General features: G+C 35.0%; 2 protein-coding genes across 4 annotated transcripts in view; one reads left to right on the forward strand and one right to left on the reverse strand.

The window, feature by feature from the left end:
• Positions 1 to 6,102: 6,102 nt before the first annotated feature.
• LOC117338813 (3'-5' exoribonuclease 1-like) lies at positions 6,103 to 16,333 on the reverse strand. The gene is made up of 6 exons (XM_033900164.1): positions 16,106 to 16,333; positions 12,709 to 13,019; positions 11,792 to 12,005; positions 10,441 to 10,524; positions 9,475 to 9,584; positions 6,103 to 8,620 (listed from the first exon to the last, which is right to left on the reverse strand). The coding sequence occupies exons 2-6, from the start codon at positions 12,948 to 12,950 to the stop codon at positions 8,089 to 8,091; spliced, it is 1,182 nt and encodes a 393-aa protein (XP_033756055.1). The 5' UTR covers positions 12,951 to 13,019; positions 16,106 to 16,333; the 3' UTR covers positions 6,103 to 8,088.
• A 110-nt stretch (positions 16,334 to 16,443) lies between these two features.
• Positions 16,444 to 17,036, forward strand: part of LOC117338810 (transcription termination factor 2-like) — a 54,279-nt gene continuing 53,686 nt past the window's right edge. For all 3 annotated transcript variants that reach the window (XM_033900161.1, XM_033900162.1, XM_033900163.1), the window contains exon 1: positions 16,444 to 16,536. In XM_033900161.1, the coding sequence (XP_033756052.1) occupies positions 16,509 to 16,536 (28 nt within the window). In that variant the 5' untranslated portion in view covers positions 16,444 to 16,508. The remainder of the gene's footprint in view (positions 16,537 to 17,036) is intronic.

Consider the following 17,036-nt stretch of genomic DNA (forward strand, 5'->3'; position numbering starts at 1 on the left):
TTTTTAAAGTTAATGTTTTATGCATTTTTCATTTCGCTTATTTTTTTCTGAAGCAGCGAATACATCTCGTTCAAACAGCTAATGACTTTCTCATTTATTTAGTGGCATTATTGTAAATAAATGTTTTATACATAATGTTGATATTTGAAATAATCCTTTTTACTTTTCTTTTCCGAAGAAATATTTCTATATTTTTAAAACTATCTGCTTTATCTATAAAAATCATGCATAACTTGAAACAGTTATTCTACAGGATAAAAAGCAACTACATCCTAAAACTAGTGATCAGTTTTATATAAAATGACGTTATGGAGGCAATAGCGTTTGGTTCAGCATTTGAGGTAAAAATACAAATTCGCATTTTATTTATTTACTATTATCATTATTTACTGTTTCATTATTTTTTTATAACCTAATAGTAAATAGTGGTGCTTGATTTAATTTCTAAATGCCCCCAGCTCCTCTGCTGTGAAGAATGAATTGTGACCCAAACGGACCCCACATCAGACTATGGCGGTCTTTTAAATAAGTACGATTTGTCCCACCATGGCACCATCTTCTTTTATTAATGACATCTCAAGACAGACAGAACAAAGGCATTTGGGATAGGAATCTCATATTTTTCTTTATAGATATAAATGTTCATCAAGCAGGATCCTTTCCAGACAATATTTTATACCCCCTCCGAAGATCTCTCATTATCAAACACAATACATTTCTATTCGTCTTGCACGTTCCCAACCCCAGGGGATCAGAATAGCCACAAAAATTACCCCTTCTGTATTACAAAAATATTACCCGTACAATTTTATTGATCGCCCCCTGTTGTGAATCTTTATCAATTTATTCCTAGAAGGTAATGTCGTATAAATATTAATAAAAGATGTTTATAAAATATTTAGCAGGCATAAATAGGCTGTCATACCACTTGGAGAGCGGGTGGCACAAGGCAGATGATACGGACGGAAACGAATCGCGCTGAGGCCATTAATATTGATAGTTTCCATCAATATTAAGGCCTGCGCTAGACATGTTTACAAATATGATCCCTGATTTATTTTCCGCATACTGCTACTGATCTCTTAACGACGCAATTTCTCTACAATAAAAGAACGGATATTAGCCAACTGCCAACCGCCATAGTCTTTCTAACATACGGATCCGTTCGGCGGTATGGTTATCTAGGAACTACAATATCATAGTTTTATTACAAGCGTTAATGGTGATGTATGATGCCAGCGATATGAGCAGTCATAACCTTAAAGATGGATCGTATATTGAGAAATTTTCAATTACCGTTATAAATAAATCACATGCGCTTGTGATGTTTTCTTATTTGAACCTCACTAAATAAGCATATGAAATATGTACATAGCGTTCCTGGTTGATAGGACTTTTTTACATTAACCTTTACAGAAAGAGTTTTAGGAAACATGATAACATATTTCTTCATTTTTTTTCGTGTAGATATTTAGGATATAAATGGAAAATGGAAGAGGCGTCATTTGTTTTCTATGCGTCGCCAACTAAGTACAATGGGGTTCAAATGATGAAAATAACTTTGTCTACAAGAGACAGATAATGGAAATTGATTGTCTCGTGAGAACCCCCGATACGTGATTATATAATCAGACTTTTATCATTAATACATGGAACATTTTGAATATAAAATATATCATGACACTATTAATTTTGATTTATTTAATATGCAAATTGTTGTTTTCTTCAATGACTAACGGCATTTTTTTTTTTTTTTTTTTTCTTTTTTTTTTAATTTTTTTTTTTTCCTTTTTTTAAAATAATAGCTGCACAAAAGATGATATTAAGGAATTATTACCGGTGGTGGTGGGGTGGGTGGGGAGGATGACAGAACTGACTGCAGTACATGTAAAACTTGCAATAGAGAATGTTAATTACACAGTGTACATATACAAATGTACATATGACACAATAAAGGGTCACAGATCCGCAAGGCGTAGGACATACATACACCTACTATATAGTTACAATCTGTATAGATAACAAACGAACTGAAGGTCATGCACACAGTTAACCCGAGTTTCCTTTGGCCCTGACACCCGACTTAAGACATTTGGACAGTTCTATACCAGAAATCTACCTGTCCGAATGTCCAAGTCTAGTGTCAGGGCAAGAGGAAACTCGGACTACCGCACCCTATAGGAAGGTCACATACACACCCAATGTGAAGGTCACATGCACACACTATGCGAAGGTCACAGATACAAGGAGCAACTGAAATACCCGTTTGAAAACCAGCGATACGCAAGGTCCAGATCACAGATAACAAGAAATATCTTTAAACAAGACAAACGGCATAGTTTTAATGCCTGTGGTTATAATATAAATCTGCTGGTGAAATAAATGAACGAGCTAATGTGTTTCAGCACAGATAACAAAATTATATCAGTTTGAATCATTTTTGGTGATACTAAGACTGCATTTGAATCAGTAATATAATTGTATTAATGTGTCATTTGAAAAGATACATCCACTAATTCAGCTTGCATTCAATCTAAACTTTGTTTCGTTTTTAACTGCATATCTGCATTTTGCATTGACCGCTACATTGACCAATCACATACTTCATCTTGACCAGTAACGCTACCTGTCGCGTCATATCCGGGCCAAAAGAATATTATACGGCTATGCCGAAAAATAACTTATGAAAAGTAATCAGTCAATTGTACCAAGGCCTCGTGAAATTGTAAACTGTAAAGAAGTTCAACTTCATCATAATGTTTCTTCATATCAACTTGTAAGATAACCTAAAACGAAGCTGCAGATCAATATATATTTTCAAACACTCAATGATATACTAGTATTCTGTATACTCTAGTTATGCGAGGAGGGGAGGTAACTCTAACTGATGAAGAGGAACGGCATGTTTCGACCTAAAGGTGACGTTTTCAAAATAGAAAAAAAATGTCTAAAACTGAGTTTTTAAACAGAGACCTTTAACATATAGATATTCTTATTCAACGTGTTTGCTAATTGCAATTGATATTTCATCAATCATTTGACCGTAAAGAGGTTGCATCGTCGGGCCATTTGCAACTTAATTTCGAGAGAGGGATTTGGGGGAGCACAGGGCATAGAGCACATCGGAGTTCGAACTTTTACCATGTCTTATTTCATTCTAACTTCTAAAAAGTGGTCCTCTGGCGTGCAAGTATCGACAAATTAATAAATAGTGATGAAATATTTTCATTTTAGACTGACTATGATTCATAACTTAAATTTTATTCTGCTTAGCTCATTTGGTAGAGCCATCGCTAAACAGCTTCAATGTTCGGAGTTCGAATCACCAAGATATCTCTTTCTAGATTATGTTATGTTTGTTGTCGCTCTTCAATTTTCCTTTGTCATATTTGAAAGATATTTCAACATTAAAAGTATTTCTAATTCAAAGATAATTTAAAAATAAAATGTTGAGATAAAAAAAAATTCAGTTGGATAAGAAAGGAGTAAAATAATTATTTACTCCGTATCTGTTCAAAGTAAAATGTAGACAAACCGTCGTCAAGAGACATACATGGGTGGGTAGTGTAAAATGTCAATTTCACTTTTCATTCGGTATCGGTTGACTACATAAACGCAATGTTTTCGTAACCGTTCTGTGGCTCTCCATTGCTGTGTGTCTAGGTCAGCATAAACGTAACAAACGACCTTTATTCTTCAAGGGTGATATGGAGTGGAGTGAAAGGCGGTACATCTGAACTTCTTTCGGAATTCCTTATTAAGCATTTCTAATTCAATATTTTGGTACCATTTTTTAACCATTTAGAATGAAGCATTAATGCATTTCGAATAAAATATTTCGCAATATATTTTATGTACATCGGCAGCGCGCCATACATCTCCGCTGCCATGCCCCGATATCCCTTTTAATTCCGGGCAAATACATACAACACTAGGAAGCGTTCCGAGGCTGATTTTGAATATTATCATCCTATTTAGAAAGATTTGCATTGCAATGATTAGGACCACTTCTGCATGTTTGCTCCACTAAACTCCAAATGAGAAACTCGCTAAGTAGTGACACGAACTGACGAAGCGAGGACCTGTGGTAGCGACTAACCAATTCGGCAGTTCTGTTTTTCTTACCAAAAATCTAAATTATGATGGCACAACTAGGGACCATGGGGAACCTACACATGAAGTTTGAGGAATAACCCCTCCAGTACTTCCCAAGAAATAGCGAAAACAATCTTCGATTTTCAAAATCAAAGATGGCCGCCCGTCGGCCATTCTACTTTTCTGACCAAAAATCTTAATTGAAATGACTCAGCTAGGGACCAAGGGGAACCTACAAAATGTACATGAAGTTTGAGAAATGTCCCCAAGCACTTTTCAAGAAATAGAGATAAGAAGGATTGTTTTCCGACGGACAGACGGACGACTGACGGACCATGGATGCAAGACGATTTGAACAGCCCATCATCTGATGATGGTGTACTAAAAATTGAATGTAATTTAATTTACATGTAGTTAATTTATGTACAGTATACTGTGTACAGAAATGCTATAGTTGTGTAAGAGTTATTTCCCTTATAATGATAACTTTTGGTATCCGATATAGCAACCCATCACGTCATGGTCGACACTTTTATCATTATAATGTATAACAAGAGGTCCATTGGACCATCAGCCCAGCATGCCACTAGCCCATATGTTGATCATGGATTTCTTGCTTACAAAGGGTAAATACTAAATATTTGTGTGGGTCAAGGTCAAAGGTGTTCATCATTCAAAGATATTTTATTGCATAAATGAAGCAAACGGATTGTGCACACGTTATCCCAACATTACAAAGGCAGTCTCCTCAGTTTTATATACAGTAGCTCGAGAAAAAAATATACTCCTGATCATAATGAAAAACTATTTTTCATACAATAAATGAAATAATACAACAGATACAAATACATGTATTATGAGTTAATGTCACATTGATCAAACCTTTTGCTATATGAATGTACTTTTAGCACATTCCTAAAAAAAACGTAGTGTTTACCTATACCGACAGCATATTGCGTTTCCTAAGAGCATTAAATTCATTACAACAACGTCCAGATTTTAATCATCTATACTATTATGACGACGACATATGAAAAAGAAGTGAAATCTAGGCATTCTCACAAGGATTTCGACAGACAGAGTTCTCAGTCAGCTTCACTCTAAAAAGACTGGAATACTATGTTTGTACCTCAACTTTGTATGCATTATTAAAGCGACTATAACTGTAGATTTTATACCCATTTAACGCTGATTTCTTCTTATAAATAGCGATATGAGTTTAGGATATATAGCGATGCACGAACCTATGAAGTAAAACATATTCTGTTAACACGAGTTTTGAAAACGCTGGACAATTTTTGTTTAAATGTGATTTGCAAAATATCAGATATTCATTGTATATGTATTGGTTAGGAAAAAACTAGGAAGTTTTCAGGCAATATTGGGAAGAAGTTGTGAAATATTGTTTTTTTAAAAGATGGCGACCGTCTTGGATTTCGAACAGACAAGAAAACACTTGGTCAGAACAATCTCAGGATCATTTCAGGCCTGTTTGAGCTGAATCTCACTGGAGCAAATTCAGAAGTTTAAATGCTTTTAAGATGACGACCTATGTCAATATTTCGGTACGGTGATAATTCCGATGTTGATAATTCTGTACTGCAAATACTTCCGTGTCAATTCGGTTCGGCGATTATGTCAATAATTTGGTATGGAATTAATTCCGATGTCAATAGTTTGGTATGGAATTAATTCCGATGTCAATAGTTGGGTATGGAATTAATTCCGATGTCAATAATTTGTTATGGAATTAATTCCGATGTCAATAGTTTGGTATGCCGATAATTCCGATGTCAATAATTTGGTATTCCCATATTTCCGATGTCAATAATTTGGTAAACCGATAATTCCGATGTCAATATTTTGGTATGCCCATACTTCCGATGTCAATAATTTGGTATGCCCATACTTCCGATGCCAATAATTTGGTATGCCGATACCTCTGATCATGTGATGTTTATAATTTTCAAAATCATTAATCAGGTTGTGAAAAAAAAAGAGAAAAGGTTGTTGACCACTTACCAGTACTTTTTATTTCTAATTTTAATTGCTCATATTAGGGTTCACATAAAATTTTGTTATCACTTAAAAATGTTGGTTGATTAATTATGTTTTGAAGTTAATGGTTTTGAAGAGGAAAAAACAGAGTGAAATTTTCGATGTTTTTCTTTAAAAGTTAAAAAAACCTTTTCATATACATGTACATGAACATCATAAATACAGACATATCTTCTTAAAGGGGCACTCCTTCTCCGAAACTAGAGAGCTGAAAAATAATGACACACCAAAACTTATTAAAAATTGTATTGTTTCCGAAACAAGGTGGGGGTTTAAAGAAGAAATTATAATTATTGTGGAATCAGAATTTTAAGAGGTTTATAATAAAATCATTCAAAAATGTGATTTAAAATAACATAGACAGGTCTCCAAATACAAAGACACTGAGATGAGCATAATAGACAGATCGAATAACAATACTACTCTGAATGATTTACTCACTCATATTAATCTGAACTGTCAGAAATGTGCCAGGAAACAGTTCAAGCTGTTCACAACAAATGTACGTTGAAAGGGTGAAACTCTTTCAGTCTTGTATCAATAACATTTGCTAAGTTTAAGGTCAAATAATAATATAGTTACCATGCATTCAGTTGAATTATTAACAGGAACAAGAATCATTTATATGAAGTTCTTTTAATTAGAGGAAGCTAGACTGAACGGAATCAGAACAAGCTTCCTGGATATTGCTTTTTAAGCAATGCATATCCCCTACCGGACCCCACTAAAATTAGTAAAAGTGACCTTCATTTTGACCCAAAAACCCTGAAACTGATTCATGTCCGAGATATCATTGTGAAATAAGTTTCATCAAAATCACTCGAGGAATGAAACCGCGCTAATTTTGGCATGACATACATTAAGTACGTACAAGACAGACTTGAAGGAAAGCTATAGTACCTCCCGGCTTCAGGTTTCACTGGCATAGACTAATATTAAGTGTTGGGCACTCTTACAGACTTAATCAGGCCAGCCATTGTAAATCTTAGACTTAATCAGGTTAGCCATTGTAAACCGGACAGACTTAATCAGTGAGCCATTGTCAATCCTACAGACTTAATCAGGTGAGCCATTGTAAATCTTAGACTTAATCAGGTTAGCCATTGTAAACCGGACAGACTTAATCAGTGAGCCATTGTCAATCCTACAGACTTAATCAGGTGAGCCATTGTAAATATTAGACTTAATCAGGTCAGCCATTGTAAATCTGACAGACTTAATCAGGTCAGCCATTGTCAATCCTACAGACTTAATCAGGTCAGCCATTGTAAATCTTAGACTTAACCAGGTGAGCCATTGTAAATCTTAGACTTAATCAGGTGAGCCATTGTAAATCGTACAGACTTAATCAGGTGAGCCATTGTCAATCTTACAGACTTAATCAGGTCAGCCATTGTCAATTGTACAGACTTAATCAGGTGAGCCATTGTCAATCGTACAGACTTAATCAGGTCAGCCATTGTCAATTGTACAGACTTAATCAGGTGAGCCATTGTCAATCGTACAGACTTAATCAGGTCAGCCATTGTCAATCGTACAGACTTAATCAGGTCAGCCATTGTCAATTGTACAGACTTAATCAGGTGAGCCATTGTCAATCGTACAGACTTATCAGGTCAGCCATTGTAAATTGTACAGACTTATCAGGTCAGCCATTGTCAATCGTACAGACTTATCAGACTTTGTAAGCAACACAACAGAGTAGGCTTTTTGACAAACACAGGTTTTTAGCTAAATAATTTTGGGCTTTTTGTTTTGATCAAATCGTTGATTGTTTATCCAAATCAGACAGACAGAAATCTGTGATGACACTTTATTAAACCCATGAAGAAGAGGTTAATATGTCATGACCTTTAAAACCAAATATGGATATTTTGTAGTACATGTATTCCTAATTCAAAAGTTCCTACTGGTGTAAATGAAACATATCTCTGGTCAAGATTTTTGCAGCTTATAATAGGCTATTAGATCAGACACATCCTCCTCAGTCTTCTCTCCCCGATCCTCTATACACAGACTGGCTATAGCTTTAGTAATGTCCCTGTCATCTGTATGTGTGCTGCCTTGAACTTTGACATCTTTCTTTTTCTTGTCATTAGATTCTTCAGTACATTCATCATCTACATCCTCATCACCACTGTCTGTGGACTCTGCATCTATATTTGAAAATTTCAGATATTTGGCACCAGGATAATTGTGAATGATTTCATTGACTTTGACTCGACACCCATCCTCTATCAGTCTAATAGCTATTCTTGCTATGTTCCTTGAATCGTCGCGTCCTCTGTGTTGCTTGCCTTCAAATTTCATCCCCAGATAAATTAACATATCTTCCAGTTTTTTACGGCGACATTTATAAAATGATCCGTATGTTTTCCTGATGTTGATCCATTTTTTCGCCCATCTGGGAAACACTTGGTCCGAGTGCTGACATTGGAGGCAGAGAAAACGGCTCATATCCCAGGGCCTTTAGAAAACAAAACAACAAAATTAGTATGCAACACCATCTAGGTGTTTGCATCACAGGTACAAAGTTCAACAATTTGGTACAGATTGTTTAGTTCAGAAAACAAAAACTTTCTTATACGTAATTGTACTACAAAATGTAATGTACAAGGTTTTCAAAGGAAAAAATGACTTCTGTTACTTTGAAAATTAATACACCCTGGTATATACTTCCTTGCTTGTATGAGGAAAGTGTAAATTGTATATGTATTGATCTTTAAATTATATATGATTACCTGATAAACATTTTTCTAAAGTAGAAAAATATGACCTTTGACCCTTTATGCTTCACTAAGGATCATGTACCAAAATAGAATCAGGTTTATAACTGTTATGTTACTATGGTGTGAATATGAACTTTATCTGTCAGTTGAACTTGCTTGCTATGGCTTTAAGTTTTAAAGTCGACATATATGACACAGCTCTGCAGGCAAATATAATATCACGTGCTACTATATATCATGTTTGTGTCATTTATAACCACTATATATACTATAGCAAGGCAGTTCTAGGCTTATTTTCACATTTTCTACATCTTTTAACTGTAACATTAGTATTGTAGTTCTGTTTAATCTACACAGTTACTAAATATTCTGTTTAATCTACACAGTTACTAAATATTCTGTTTCGCTGGTGAGCTCCTGCTGTCACTGACACTGATATTAACCCATCAAGTGACATCATTTACCATCCTTAAATTTTCACTTCTTACTACATGTAATTATGTTTTTGAAACTATTAGCAGCCTATTTAACAAGTCTCTAGATTTTAAATGTCTTGAATACATTCTTGATAAATAGATCTTTATATAATTACCCATCTGTAACAATAGTAAACTTATTGCCATCCCCGAGGTGTTTTTCTCTCATCCATTCTTCTGCTTTCTGAAAAACTGCAGGGAATGTTTCAGAAGCATCTACATCTGCCTAGAAAAGAAAAGAGGTCTTTAAAAACTATCAACAGATTTCAATTACTAGGGGTGGGTTGGGGGTATGTATCTATATGAGATAGGTTTTTTTTTCTTTTTTTTCCCCCGAAAATTCTGGGGTAGACTTTCAAGAACAACTTATTTTATATGCCAGTAGTTTCTAATTGAATGTAACTGAATTATTTTACAGAAAGTTATTTTGATAATGACAGTAATAATAATCATCTATAACATAAGCATCTATCAACATTTGTGCTGAATAGATTTCGCTTACATGTTTGACAGAAGACAATATATACCGAGGTAGCTCACGGAATGGGTTGAAATTCAGAATTAGCTTTTTTAAAATTAGGTGAAAAGTTATGGTCAAAGTCAGCAGGCCCACAAATGTAATACCAATGGAAAGACCTTGTCACAATTGGAACACAGGTCAAATATGAAAGCCATATCTCCTACAGATAAAATACTGTGGCCAAGGTTATATCATTTTAAAGGAGGTCAAAGGTCACGGTCAAGGTCATGGTTAAGGTCAGCAGGTTTACAATGTTGTTCCAATGAAAATGTCTTGACAAAAGGAACAAACATGCCAAATACCTAAGCTGTATTCTAATCCATGTAGGTATTGACACCACAGTGTTTTATAAAAACTTTATCCAAGCTGTCTACAGCCGAGCCATAGTAGGGTATAGCAATAGCTCCCCTGGACTTCATCTCCACGAGATAATTACCACTCGTGAAGAATGATAGTTTAACACAAGATATTTGATCAAGATTGAAAAAGATAGCTAAGTGCTTCAAAATATGATATGTGTAGAATAACATTTACCTATGTAGCTGTTTAATCATTCACTCACCTGAGTAATTCCTGTCAGTTCTGTGCAAAATTCTGACAACTGTGAATTCAACACAGGCTTACAGAAGGAATGGAACTCATCTACCTGAAATAAAGATTTATCTCCCTTGACATGATAACACGAAGAGTTACTACTCTTTGATCTCAGAAACTGCTGTTTTTGTTTCTTGTATTTTGGGGGTTTAATGTCCCCATAACAACCAGTGTCATACCAGGATGGGTCTCAAGGAGAACATAGACTAAGAAAACAAAGCCCAAAAGACAGAGCAGTGAGGAAAAAAAGGAAATATTTGTAATGGGGACAGAAGATCTATTTTGGTCTCTTTAATGTCCACAAATAGAAGACAAAGAAGACAATTCCAGATTCTGCAAGGACTCAATTGTTTGTTCAATAAAAATTATTTTAGTACCTGGTATAACCTGGTTATTCAGCAATTACTCAGCAGGAACATTTCTATACCTGATAGGTGTCCTACCCTCAAGTCAGCAGTTTTATTTCATTAAAACATCAGTTAAATCATATATCTCCAGTAGGGTTTGCTAGACTGCACATACCTGCAGCAGTTCAATATTTGTTTAGAAAATAGGCACAATCATTATCTGATGTTACATAATTGTAACTCAATTAATATGAAAATCTTATATATTGGTAACATAGGGGATTACCAGGCCTTTTTTCACTGATTTGGGAAGGGGACCATTTTTGCCTCATTTCCGGGAAGAAAATTGGTGAATTGGGAAAGGAATTTTCAAGATTAAACTACAAATTTTGGGAATTTGGTTAGAATATGAAATGATTTCAATTGGGAATTGGGCCCTTTATCAGCCCCTAAAGCCCTCAGAAAAAGCCCTGCATACATACAACCATACATGTAACTTCTAATTATAACCATAATGGTTGCTATAGTTTAACATTTTACAGTAGATACTGAAATCAAGCTCTAAAAGTTACAGTAAACAATGAAATCTAGCTAGGATTCAAAATTTACAGCAGACATTGAAATCTAGCTAGGATTAAAAATTTACAATAGATACTGAAATCTAGCTATGATCAAAATTTACAGTAGATACTGAAATCTAGCTAGGATCAAAATTTACAGTAGATACTGAAATCTAGCTAGGATCAAAATTTACAGCAGACATTGAAATCTAGCTAGGATTCAAAATTTACAGTAGATACTGAAATCTAGCTCTACAGTATGGACAATTAAATCTAGCTCTGAGAGAACATGCAAATTACCATTCTGTAAAAAAAGAATTCAAACTTGAAACTTGATATAGCTATAGCTATAGCTAGCATGAAGGAAAAAAGTAAGATTTTTTTTTTTTTTTTTTTAGATTTGTTTGCTTACCACAGTCTTTTTATGTACATCTACAAGGATGATGGGAAATTCTATAATTTCGTGTGGGTAATCTGGTGTGTCGGCTTCACAGGTTGCCTCGAAATCTATGACCAGTAGATAGTCATACAACGGTTTGGAGCTTGGCACACGGACATTTGCCTTCATAAGTTTTCTGTTTCTGTAGTATGATTTCAGTCTCTTCTTCAGCACATCATTTACACCCCTGGTAAAGTAAGTTTTTTGTTTTACTGAAGCCAATTTATATATTATTTATATATGCTGCACTGGAATACATGAAAACAAAAACTGAAAATTAGCACATTTTACAACAAATAACACATGAAATATCAATTAATGAACACATGACACAATGTAAAAGTTGTGATATACATGTACAGTGATTCAGATAATTGTTAAGATTGGCAGGTACTTGTGCTTGCATTTTTGGAACATGAGGGGTAAAATTATATTTCAACTGATGCATGACACCATACATTATACACATGAATGAATGCAATGGGGTAATTTTTTTAATCATGTACAGGTACATTGTACCTAAAGGTACATTGTACTCATTTCAATGTTGTAATAGCATAATCTAAATATTGTAGGGGCAACTATATATAGCTAGTACACATTCACACAAATTTTGTGAGGTAATTGAAAAATGGTAATTGGTATATTTCACAGGTGTACATGTATTAAACTTTTGTTGTTTCATGCCATGAACTTAAGTTTCACACAATTTATTAGCAAACATATTGTCCTCGAATACAGTTGTATGATGTCCCTAGTATCGCGGTCTTCGAAGGACGAAACAGCTGTATGATGTCTTTAACTCTTAATACTACATGTATGATTCCATTTAAAAGGTATGTACACCATTTACATTTTCAACATAAATACCAGAAATCTATATATTATACCTGGTGTCCATTTTTAAGTCTGCGAGACGATTCTTCAGCTGCTCTCTATCCATTTTGTTGATCTCTCCATTGATTACAGAAATTTTCCTGTAAATATTTTCAGTAGCTCCATCCTTTTGAGCCTTTGACCGACCTGTTTTCTTCCGAGCACCACTTCCTACCTCCTCATCTGCCTTGTTTGGGTCCTCATTCTCATCATGAGAGAGGGGCTGACAGGGCCCATCAACAGTCCCTGTACTCATGTTCCTTGTTGACGATGGCTTGGACTTTCCTCACTTTTATTGGAGCCAACATAAAGTACTACTCAGGAGCTGCAGAGAAAATATCAATGCATGATTATATAATACCTGTACAAATCGAGAAACTGCGTTATACATAAAGGAGAGGTTGTATTCTCTTACCCTGGACAGGGATATCCGCAGTTTTACAGGGGTGAGATTTTCTTATCTCACCCTAGGAAAAGACAAGCTACACATACTCTTTTCATGTTCTCAACCATTGTATTTCATCACGTCAACAATACCATGACGTCACGGCAACAGTACAATGACGTCACATCGACAATTCAATCATGTCACATCAACATTTCCTTGCATTGATCATGATGTAATGTCAATATTAGATACATAAGAGGGTAAACTGCAGGGTAAGAAGAAAATAATCATTCACCCCCATGGAAGTGAGACAGGGGAATCTCAACCCTCGGGGTAAGATAATAAAGCTGCTAAACACTCAACAAGCCTTGTGTTTGGCAACTTAATAATTTTCCCCTCGGGTTGAGATTCCCCTGTCTCACCCCCAAGGGGGTGAAAGATTCTATAGCTATTATTCCTTCCTCTGAATGTTGGCCAATACAGTTATGTACGTATACATCATTTTCAGGGCTTTTTCTCACTGGTTTGGGATGGTACATTTTTGTTTCATTTTGGGAAAAAATTGATGAATTGGGAAAGTTTTCTTCAGGAGTAAATTGCCAATTTTGGGAATGGGGCTTAAAATCAAAATAATTTTGATTGAGAATGGAGTCCATTCATGCCCAAAAAAAAACCCAGAAAAACCCCCAGATTTTTTACATGTAACATATCTAGTTGAATAACAACAAACATTTACCTCATTAAAGTTAATTGTAAAAGTGGGGAGTACTGGTAACAGCCCATGGCTCAGGCTAGCAGAAATTTTATTAGTCTAATTATAACACTGCCACCAATCAGAGAACATGTATTATAGGAGAACATACACAGGAGGTCAAAACATTGTAGTGTTCCTCGGTGTGGGCAGGATGTTTTTCATTAACCTTTTCTATGTATTACATAGTTGGTGTCATTGACAACGCCATTTAATTATATGAGTTATAGGAGATTACAAGGCTTCATTAGAGCCAAAGATAGAACCTAGGTTGTCAACTTGTGTTTGCATTGGAGCAAGTAGCGTAAACACCAACAATCACTGAGGGCCCTACCATGTGTCTATCTCTCAGCCTGAACTTTTAATTCTGCACAAGTGTTACAAATTACATTGATACTGAATATCGCCACAGATTGTTGGAATTGTGGAGTTTTTCATTTTATTTTCCTTATAAAACGCTGAAAAGTGATATTAAAACCTCATTTTTAAATATTATTTATTTAATCGCAACCCGCAATAAGTCTAATTTGATTGACACATCAAAGAAACAAGCACGTGCACAGTGCCGCACAGTGATAACTTCAAAGGCAGCGGCGATTTACAAAGAAGATTTGCCGTTATATTCCATACATTTCCCTCTCAGGTTGAGTTTTAAAACGTCTTTTAAATACATATTCTGTAATTGTTTTCAAGAAATAAAGTCGGAAAGCCTCTAATTTTGTCACATAGAAACGTGTACTGAAGTTTATTTAGTGATCGGAGATGTGCCGTTTACCGGTCCGTCTGCGGGTAAGCCTCTTTAAGTTATATGCTAATTATAACTGCAAATATTCAAATTACAATATCTATTTTGATATTATGAAACTTTGATGGAAATTGATCGGTGGTTCATGAGGTATGTGGTACACAGCTGCAGCCTGAGCAAACTCACATCTAACAAAAAGTCCTGATTTCACTATTATAGTGGTATTCCACTAACAGTAGCAAATTGAAGCATTTCCGCCAGAAAAGGCATACCTGACAAAAAGCGAGAGTTATGGTCGGTAGGTACATAATCCATGTCCTTGGTTGCTACGATAACTGTGTTAAAATTGAAATTTCACCTGTGCATTTTTCTGTAAAATCATCTTTTTTGTAACGGGAAATTGCAATTTCTGTTTCATTTGCTTATTTCTTGATATATAATTCATCTGAACGTCACAACAATCTGAATATACTTTCCCGTAATTTTCCCAATTTAAACAGAGTCGCTGCAACCGGAAGTGGAGTAACGCAACATTTTTTTTTGTTTTTTCCCCCCGACTCTGGAGATGACAACAATCATTCTGATCTATTAGAGTTACTTCCCTTTTCCCATTCGGTTAGTATGGAGATTGAAAAACGACGATTTCACAGAAAAATGCACAGGTGAAATTTTAATTTTATTGTCGGTATTGTAACAACCAAGCACATGGATCATGCACCTACAAACCATAACTCTCGCTTTTTGTCAGGTATGCCTATTCTGGCGGAAATGCTTCAATTTGCTACTGTTTATATAGCTATATACATGTAGCTATTATAGTGGAATACCACTATAATAGTGAAATCAGGACTTCTCCCCGACCTGTCTAATGCTGAGGCAGTGAATAGGAACCATATATATATAGGTACCAGACCTGTATCTGGTAATTAACACCAGAGTTAAAAAATATCTTCGACATGTAATATAAACAGTACATGTCAAGGATAATTAAAGCACTGGGTGTTAGTTACCAGATAAGGTGTCTGTGGTATAACCTTAACTGATACTTTGTAGCATGCATAAACCACAGGGACACGTTACAATAGTAATGTATATATGTATAAAATATTATACATACATTACTATTGTAACGTGTCCCTGTGCATAAACATGTAAGTTGAGTAGATATATAGGACTTTACATTTCAACAATGTTAGAGAATTTCAAAACAATTAACCAGAGACATACATACCACTTTAATAAGTCAGTCACCTCTCTAAAAAGAGGTTTTCTGAATAGGAGTGCTCTAAAAGATACAGATATGCCTTTATACATATGACTCTAGCTATCAAACAGAAAGTAGATCTAGACTTGGATTGCAAGCCGGTCATTTGGTACGATTTTATCAAATGCTCATTGATGAATAGGCATATCAAAGAAATCTGGATTCAAACAAGTCCTGCAAAATAAACAAAACTGTCTTAGTTGTAAAGCCATCCGGAAACATTCTTTTCTTAATTACCAAACTGATTAAAAAGGAATACTCACCGACAGTGATGAGGCACGTCCACTTTCCCGTTTTCACTTATCAGTCTTTCACAACACAGGAAATGGGTGACGTTATAAAATATCCGGGTGTGAATCATTTCCTGTAGATTTAACTTTAAAAAGTATCACCTTTTATCAAATTAAATTATCCATTCAGTTTGTTAATTGGAAAAACTACACAGATACAGTAGTCTCCATCGACCTAATATTACAGTAATTGTGAGAGAACCTGAATAGCAAAAAACGAGAGGCGAGAATCATTTGCATTACTTTAATACAAGAGTTTTGATTGGTGAATTTGTCTGTGACCAACATTTTCATTGGTTCAGAGATTTCATTTCACTTTACGCGCTATGTTTTGTTTTACCGGAAGTTTGCAATATGCAATAGGCTAATATTAATCATGGAAGAAATTCGTTGTCGGACGCATGGTAAGTTTCTCTTTAAATATAAATGATGCCATACATTTGACATAAAGTTTCTCGTATCTTGATATTCAATAAAAAAACATCTGAAAATAGTTCTTAGTAAAAGGAACATGATACAGCAGAGCAGAGACCTATATAGGTCTCTGAGCAGAGACTGTCCAAATTAGATACACATCAACAAATGTCGTTAAATGCCTGTAATCTATATTGATATGATTTTAGAAATAAGTATAATATCCCACAATATATGATCATTCCTGGGTTTTAGTTCCCGAAATGGTACTCCCAACGATTTAGAGACACCTCGGCCCCGTACCGTACTCGGTCTAAGACACCTCGGCCCCTATACTTTCTCGGCCTGGACACATCGGCCTCTATCTATAGTATATATGCTAATAGTGTGACTGGTTATACTGTAACATGTAATGAATCATCAATGCTATTAATAATTGAGCTAATATTTTATAATTTTATTGTTTTGAAATCACTTCCTGCTTTAATAG

This window comes from Pecten maximus, chromosome 12 (assembly GCF_902652985.1).
Source record: "Pecten maximus chromosome 12, xPecMax1.1, whole genome shotgun sequence".
Lineage (NCBI taxonomy): Eukaryota > Metazoa > Mollusca > Bivalvia > Pectinida > Pectinidae > Pecten > Pecten maximus.

Excerpts from the sequence above, each read along its gene's own strand:
- LOC117338813 (XM_033900164.1), bottom strand. The coding sequence starts at position 12,950 with ATGAGTACAGGGACTGTTGATGGGCCCTGTCAGCCCCTCTCTCATGAT. Across the intron at positions 9,585-10,440 it reads AACTGACAGGAATTACTCAG|GCAGATGTAGATGCTTCTGA; the intron begins GTGAGTGAATGA and ends TTTCTTTTCTAG. Across the intron at positions 8,621-9,474 it reads TTTACTATTGTTACAGATGG|GCCCTGGGATATGAGCCGTT; the intron begins GTAATTATATAA and ends TGTTTTCTAAAG.